Genomic DNA, 8,689 nt, shown 5'->3' on the forward strand with positions numbered 1-8,689 from the left:
CCAATCAACTGTTCTGACTGACTCTAACCAATCAACTGTTCTGACTGTAACCAATCAACTGTTCTGTCTGACTCTAACCAATCAACTGTTCTGACTGTAACCAATGAACTGTTCTGTCTCACTCTAACCAGTCAACCAGACAACTGTTCTGTCTGTATTGTGTTCTGTCTGACTCTAACCAGTCAACTCTGCACTATACAGTATTGTGTTCTGTCTGACTCTAACCAGTCAACTCTGCACTATACAGTATTGTGTTCTGTCTGACTCTAACCAGTCAACTCTGCACTATACAGTATTGCATTCTGTCTGACTCTAACCAGTCAACTCTGCACTATACAGTATTGTGTTCTGTCTGACTCTAACCAGTCAACTCTGCACTATACAGTATTGCATTCTGTCTGACTCTAACCAGTCAACTCTGCACTATACAGTATTGTGTTCTGTCTGACTCTAACCAGTCAACTCTGCACTATACAGTATTGTGTTCTGTCTGACTCTAACCAGTCAACTCTGCACTATACAGTATTGCATTCTGTCTGACTCTAACCAGTCAACTCTGCACTATACAGTATTGTGTTCTGTCTGACTCTAACCAGTCAACTCTGCACTATACAGTATTGTGTTCTGTCTGACTCTAACCAGTCAACTCTGCACTATACAGTATTGCATTCTGTCTGACTCTAACCAGTCAACTCTGCACTATACAGTATTGCATTCTGTCTGACTCTCTCCCACTTTCCTTTAGTAGAAGGATACTTTATTGTTCATTTTTCTTACAGCCTGTGTTATCTACTTCCTCTGTGATGACTCTGTCCCTCTCTTCCTGCCTTCCTCATTCCTACCTCCCGCTCTTCATCCTTCCTCCCTCTCATCATCCTTCCTCCCTCTTCTCATCCTTCCTCCCTCTCTCCATCCTTCCTCCCTCTCTTCATCCTCTCTCCCGCTCTTCATCCTTCCTCCCTCTCATCATCCTTCCTCCCTCTTCTCATCCTTACCCCATCTCTTCATTCTTCCTCCCTCTCGCCCTCTCTTCATCCTCTCTCACTCTTTCCATCCTTCCTCCCTCTCTCCCTCTCTTCATCCTCTCTCCCTCTCTCCCTCTCTTCATCCTCTCTCCCTCTCTTCATCCTTCCTCCCTCTCTCCCTCTCTTCATCCTCTCTCCCTCTCTCCTCTCCCTGTCCAGTTGTGTGGTAGATGAGTTGGACTTCTCAGGGATGGATCTAGATGATGCCCTCAGGAAGTTTCAGGCCCAGATTAAAGTCCAGGGAGAGGCCCAGAAGGTGGAGAGACTGATCGAGGCTTTCAGGTAACAGCAGGATTATGGACTATAGCATGACCTGTGGATTTATAGACTTTTGTGATTTTTTTTTTTGTGGGGGGGGTAGTTTGTGTTGTGCACAAGAGTATTCATTTAGTATTTTTTTAAATAAAAAATAAAAATCTGCTTCATATCTAATCTCCCTCTGTCTCCCCCCCACCCCACACGCCCCTCACCTCCAGTCAGCGGTACTGTGTGAGTAACCCGGTGCTGATCCGACAGTTCCGGAACCCCGACACCATCTTCATCCTGGCCTTCGCCATCATCCTCCTCAACACTGACATGTACTCTCCCAACGTCAAACCAGAGAGGAAGATGAAGTTGGAGGACTTCATCAAAAACCTCAGAGGTGAGGAAGATGCTGACTGTTTTCTTTTTCAGAACCTAAAAGAACTTGTTTTTACTTCTTCTCTCAAAACAGACAACCATAGTGTCTACGTCTATTTCTCTCACTTCATTGGCCAATCTCAGACTTTCCCCTTCTATCCTCCTCGGCATCTCTACGTCTTCTTCTACAGAACGTTAGGGAATGATTTATAGTACAATCTGTATATCACTTCCTTTTCTCTGTTTTGATAAACACACTCTCCACTGTGTGTGATATGTTTCCCCAGGAGTGGATAATGGCCAGGACATTCCCAGAGACCTGTTAATAGGAATCTACCATCGGATAGAGAAATGGGAGCTACGCACCAACGATGACCACGTGTCTCAAGTACAGGCTGTGGAGAGGGTTTTGGTTGGCAAGAAGCCTGTAAGTCAACATACAGTAGAAATGGGTTTGGATTCCTCTATTGACGTTATATCCAATCTAAAGTGATTATCTTATTTTAGCATTTTATGAAAGTACAGATTTATGAATGGTATATCACTGTAGTTAGTAAGAAACATGGGGATGGTGTGCAGCTTTAAAAGTTTAATAAACTTGTTATCCCCTTCTTAAGAGACAAGTAGGAGAAAATGCCCTTTGAAAGACTGACGAGATTTTCACACTTTCTACAGAGTTCTTGTTTTGTGTACGCCCATTCAGCGTTGTTAACGCCCTCTTAAGCCTTAGCCCCACCCACAACATGTAAACATGTGAGTCAGCATGCTATTGTCCTCCAGGAAATAGTCTCTCTACTTAAACCCGGCTAAATTCAGGACAGCAATATTTTTGTTGAGAGCTGTAGCAGCACTTCTGCATTTGTCCAAAAAAATCTATATTGTAATATAATATATATTTCCAAAAAATCTGCAGTTGTAAAGATGATTTATGTACTGACCAGGGACCAGCCACCGTTCTGTTATAGACAGACCAATCGGGAATCATCTCTCGGCACGTCCAACCACACCATTATCTCAGCCAATCATGACTAGCCAGGACGCATCCTGTTTTCTCCCTGTATAGCTCTGTGCTTTCTCCTTAGCCAAACTCGGATCATCATTATAAAATGTTGTTCATATTTGCAGATCCCAGACCAGTTTGTTTTTAAAATGTTGTTCATATTTGCAGATCCCAGACCAGTTTGTTTTTAAAATGTTGTTCATATTTGCAGATCCCAGACCAGTTTGTTTTTAAAATGTTTGTTCATATTTGCAGATCCCAGACCAGTTTGTTTTTAAAATATTGTTCATATTTGCAGATCCCAGACCAGTTTGTTTTTAAAATGTTGTTCATATTTGCAGATCCCAGACCAGTTTGTTTTTATTAAGACACATGAAAGTGCACATGTTCAAGAGAGCATTTTTATAGACAAAAATGTAAATAATTATTCAAACGTAACTGCCGTATAATGCCTCAGATCTTTGTTACAAATGTCTACTTCACGGACTATGTACTGTAGGTAGAAGATATACCCCCCATGGTTAGTGGGGAAAACCCCATACTGTAGATAGTAGATATACCCCCCATGGTTAGTGGGGAAAACCCCATACTGTAGATAGTAGATATACCCCCCTTGGTTAGTGGGGAAAACCCCATACTGTAGATAGTAGATATACCCCCCATGGTTAGTGGGGAAAACCCCATACTGTAGGTAGAAGATATACCCCCCATGGTTAGTGGGGGAAACCCCATACTGTAGATAGTAGATATACCCCCCATGGTTAGTGGAGAAAACCCCATACTGTAGATAGTAGATATACCCCCTTGGTTAGTGGGGAAAACCCCATACTGTAGATAGTAGATATACCCCCATGGTTAGTGAGGAAAACCCCATACTGTAGATAGTAGATATACCCCCCTTGGTTAGTGAGGAAAACCCCATACTGTAGATAGTAGATATACCCCCCTTGGTTAGTGGGGAAAACCCCATACTGTAGATAGTAGATATACCCCCCATGGTTAGTGGGGAAAACCCCATACTGTAGATAGTAGATATACCCCCCATGGTTAGTGAGGAAAACCCCATACTGTAGATAGTAGATATACCCCCCATGGTTAGTGAGGAAAACCCCATACTGTAGATAGTAGATATACCCCCCATGGTTAGTGGGAAAACCCCATACTGTAGATAGTAGATATACCCCCCTTGGTTAGTGGGGAAAACCCCATACTGTAGATAGTAGATATACCCCCCTTGGTTAGTGAGGAAAACCCCATACTGTAGATAGAAGATATACCCCCCTTGGTTAGTGGGGAAAACCCCATACTGTAGATAGTAGATATAGCCCCCTTGGTTAGTGGGGAAAACCCCATACTGTAGATAGAAGATATACCCCCCTTGGTTAGTGGGGAAAACCCCATACTGTAGATAGTAGATATACCCCCCTTGGTTAGTGGGGGAAAACCCCCTTGGTTAGTAGTGGGGAAAACCCCATACTGTAGATAGTAGATATACCCCCCTTGGTTAGTGGGGAAAACCCCATACTGTAGATAGTAGATATACCCCCCTTGGTTAGTGGGGAAAACCCCATACTGTAGATAGTAGATATACCCCCCTTGGTTAGTGGGGAAAACCCCATACTGTAGATAGAAGATATACCCCCCTTGGTTAGTGGGGAAAACCCCATACTGTAGATAGTAGATATACCCCCCCCATACTGGTTAGTGGGAAAACCCCATACTGTAGATAGTAGATATACCCCCTTGGTTAGTGAGGAAAACCCCATACTGTAGATAGAAGATATACCCCCTTGGTTAGTGAGGAAAACCCCATACTGTAGATAGTAGATATACCCCCTTGGTTAGAGGGGAAAACCCCATACTGTAGATAGAAGATATACCCCCTTGGTTAGTGGGGAAAACCCCATACTGTAGATAGTAGATATACCCCCCCTTGGTTAGTGGGAAAACCCCCTAGATGGTTAGTGGGGAAAACCCCATACTGTAGATAGTAGATATACCCCCCTTGGTTAGTGGGGAAAACCCCATACTGTAGATAGTAGATATAGCCCCCTTGGTTAGGGGGGAAAACCCCATACTGTAGATAGTAGATATACCCCCCATGGTTAGTGGGGAAAACCCCATACTGTAGATAGTAGATATACCCCCCTTGGTTAGTGGGGAAAACCCCATACTGTAGATAGTAGATATAGCCCCCTTGGTTAGTGAGGAAAACCCCATACTGTAGATAGTAGATATAGCCTTGGTTAGGGGGGAAAACCCCATACTGTAGATAGATAGATATACCCCCTTGGTTAGTGGGGAAAACCCCATACTGTAGATAGTAGATATACCCCCTTGGTTAGTGGGGAAAACCCCATACTGTAGATAGAAGATATACCCCCTTGGTTAGTGGGGAAAACCCCATACTGTAGATAGAAGATATACCCCCTTGGTTAGTGGGGAAAACCCCATACTGTAGATAGTAGATATGCCCCCTTGGTTAGGGGAAAACCCCCTTGGTTAGTGGGGAAAACCCCATACTGTAGATAGAAGATATACCCCCTTGGTTAGTGGGGAAAACCCCATACTGTAGATAGTAGATATACCCCCTTGGTTAGTGGGGAAAACCCCATGGGGAAAACCCCATACTGTAGATAGAAGATATACCCCCTTGGTTAGTGGGGAAAACCCCATACTGTAGATAGTAGATATAGTGGGAAAACCCCCTTGGTTAGTGGGGAAAACCCCATACTGTAGATAGTAGATATACCCCCTTGGTTAGTGGGGAAAACCCCATACTGTAGATAGTAGATATAGTGGGGAAAACCCCATACCCCCCTTGGTTAGGGGGAAAACCCCATACTGTAGATAGAAGATATACCCCCCTTGGTTAGTGGGGAAAACCCCATACTGTAGATAGAAGATATACCCCCCTTGGTTAGTGGGGAAAACCCCATACTGTAGATAGAAGATATACCCCCCTTGGTTAGTGGGGAAAACCCCATACTGTAGATAGTAGATATACCCCCCTTGGTTAGTGGGGAAAACCCCATACTGTAGATAGTAGATATACCCCCCTTGGTTAGTGGGGAAAACCCCATACTGTAGATAGTAGATATACCCCATACTGTAGATAGTAGATATACCCCCTTGGTTAGTGGGGAAAACCCCATACTGTAGATAGAAGATATAGCCTTGGTTAGTGGGGAAAACCCCCTTGGTTAGTGGGGGAAAACCCCATACTGTAGATAGTAGATATACCCCCTTGGTTAGGGGGAAAACCCCATACTGTAGATAGTAGATAAATCAAATCAAATCAAATTTATTTATAAACCCCATACTGTAGATAGTACATCAGCTGGTTATCTCAAAGTAGATAGTAGAAACCCCCCAGCCTGGGGGAAAACCCCATACTGTAGATAGCAATGCAGGTGTAGGGGAAAACCCCATACTGTAGATAGTGGCTAGGAAAAACCCCATACTGTAGATAGTAGATATAACCTTGGAAGAAACCCCATACTGTAGATAGTAGATAACCAGGTTAGTGGGGAAAACCCCATACTGTAGATAGTAGATATAGCCTTGGTAGACTTATAAGATAACATGGGGAAAACCCCATAGATGTTCAAATGTTCAAAGGGGAAAACCAGCATACTGTAGATAGTAGATATATAAGGGAAAACCCCATACTGTAGATAGTAGATATACCCCCCTGGTTAGTGGGGAAAACCCCATACTGTCAGGTGGAAGATATACCCCCTTGGTTAGTGGGGCAGCATACCAGATAGTGGATTGGGGACAGCAAGGAAAACCCCATACATGTCAGGTAGTCCTGGGGCATGGAAAACCCCATACTGGGCTAGTAGTCCCCCTTGAGAGAGGGAAAACCCCATACTGTAGAGAAGATATACCCCCCTTGGTTAGGGGAAAACCCATACTGTAGATAGAGGATATATACCCCCTTGGTTGAGGGGAAAGATACTGTAGATAGTAGATACCCCCTTGGTTAGTGGGGAAAACCCCATACTGTAGATAGTAGATATACCCCAGTGGGGAAAACCCCATACTGTAGATAGTAGATATACCCCCTTGGTTACACAAAACTACTGTAGATATAGATATACTGGAGGAAAACCCCATACTGAGACAGTAGATCAGGTAGATACACCCCCTTGGTTAGTGGGGAAAACCCCATAGATATAGATATATATAGAAAACCCCCCCTTGGTTAGGGGGAAAACCCCATACTGTAGATAGTAGATATACCCCCTTGGTTAGTGGGGAAAACCCCATACTGTAGATAGTAGATATACCCCCTTGGTTAGTGGGGAAAACCCCATACTGTAGATAGTAGATATACCCCCTTGGTTAGTGGGGAAAACCCCATACTGTAGATAGTAGATATACCCCCTTGGTTAGGGGGAAAACCCCATACTGTAGATAGTAGATATACCCCCTTGGTTAGTGGGGAAAACCCCATACTGTAGATAGTAGATATACCCCCTTGGTTAGTGGGGAAAACCCCATACTGTAGATAGTAGATATACCCCTTGGTTAGTGGGGAAAACCCCATGGTTAGAGTGGGGAAAACCCCATACTGTAGATAGTAGATATACCCCCATGGTTAGAGGGGAAAACCCCATACTGTAGATAGTAGATATAGTGGGAAAACCCCCTTGGTTAGTGAGGAAAACCCCATACTGTAGATAGTAGATATACCCCCTTGGTTAGTGGGGAAAACCCCATACTGTAGATAGTAGATATACCCCCTTGGTTAGTGGGGAAAACCCCATACTGTAGATAGTAGATATACCCCCTTGGTTAGTGGGGAAAACCCCATACTGTAGATAGTAGATATACCCCCATGGTTAGTGGGGAAAACCCCATACTGTAGATAGTAGATATACCCCCTTGGTTAGATAAACCCCCCTTAGAAGATATACCCCCTTGGTTGGGGAAAACCCCATACTGTAGATAGTAGATATACCCCCTTGGTTAGTGGGGAAAACCCCATACTGTAGATAGATGTAGATAGTAGATATAGCCTTGGTTAGTGGGGAAAACCCCATACTGTAGATAGTAGATATAGCCTTGGTTAGGGGAAAACCCCATACTGTAGATAGAAGATATACCCCCTTGGTTAGGGGAAAACCCCATACTGTAGATAGAAGATATACCCCCTTGGTTAGTGGGGAAAACCCCATACTGTAGATAGTAGATATACCCCCTTGGTTACCCCCTTGGTTGGGGAAAACCCCATACTGTAGATAGTAGATATACCCCCTTGGTTAGGGGGAAAACCCCATACTGTAGATAGAAGATATACCCCCTTGGTTAGGGGAAACCCCCTTGGTTAGTGGGGAAAACCCCATACTGTAGATAGTAGATATACCCCCTTGGTTAGAGGGGAAAACCCCATACTGTAGATAGTAGATATACCCCCCCCCATGGTTAGTAGGGGAAAACCCCATACTGTAGATAGAAGATATACCCCCCTTGGTTAGAGGGGAAAACCCCATACTGTAGATAGTAGATATAGCCTTGGTTAGTGGGGAAAACCCCATACTGTAGATAGTAGATATAGCCCCCTTGGTTAGAGGGGAAAACCCCATACTGTAGATAGTAGATATACCCCCCTTGGTTAGTGGGGAAAACCCCATACTGTAGATAGTAGATATACCCCCCTTGGTTAGTGGGGAAAACCCCATACTGTAGATAGTAGATATACCCCCCTTGGTTAGTGGGGAAAACCCCATACTGTAGATAGTAGATATACCCCCCTTGGTTAGTGGGGAAAACCCCATACTGTAGATAGTAGATATACCCCCCATGGTTAGTGGGGAAAACCCCATACTGTAGATAGAAGATATACCCCCCTTGGTTAGTGGGGAAAACCCCATACTGTAGATAGTAGATATAGCCTTGGTTAGTGGGGAAAACCCCATACTGTAGATAGTAGATATAGCCCCCTTGGTTAGAGGGGAAAACCCCATACTGTAGATAGTAGATATAGCCTTGGTTAGTGGGGAAAACCCCATACTGTAGATAGTAGATATAGCCT

At 44.0% G+C, this 8,689-nt stretch overlaps 1 protein-coding gene across 1 annotated transcript in view; it reads left to right on the forward strand.

The window, feature by feature from the left end:
• LOC112238629 (IQ motif and SEC7 domain-containing protein 1-like) overlaps positions 1 to 8,689 on the forward strand; it is a 61,673-nt gene that overhangs the window by 22,464 nt on the left and 30,520 nt on the right. Inside the window, exons 5-7 of the mRNA XM_042303595.1 lie at positions 1,185 to 1,307; positions 1,502 to 1,668; positions 1,934 to 2,073. Of these exons, the coding sequence (XP_042159529.1) occupies positions 1,185 to 1,307; positions 1,502 to 1,668; positions 1,934 to 2,073 (430 nt within the window). The remainder of the gene's footprint in view (positions 1 to 1,184; positions 1,308 to 1,501; positions 1,669 to 1,933; positions 2,074 to 8,689) is intronic.

Source organism: Oncorhynchus tshawytscha, linkage group LG22, assembly GCF_018296145.1.
Source record: "Oncorhynchus tshawytscha isolate Ot180627B linkage group LG22, Otsh_v2.0, whole genome shotgun sequence".
NCBI lineage: Eukaryota > Metazoa > Chordata > Actinopteri > Salmoniformes > Salmonidae > Oncorhynchus > Oncorhynchus tshawytscha.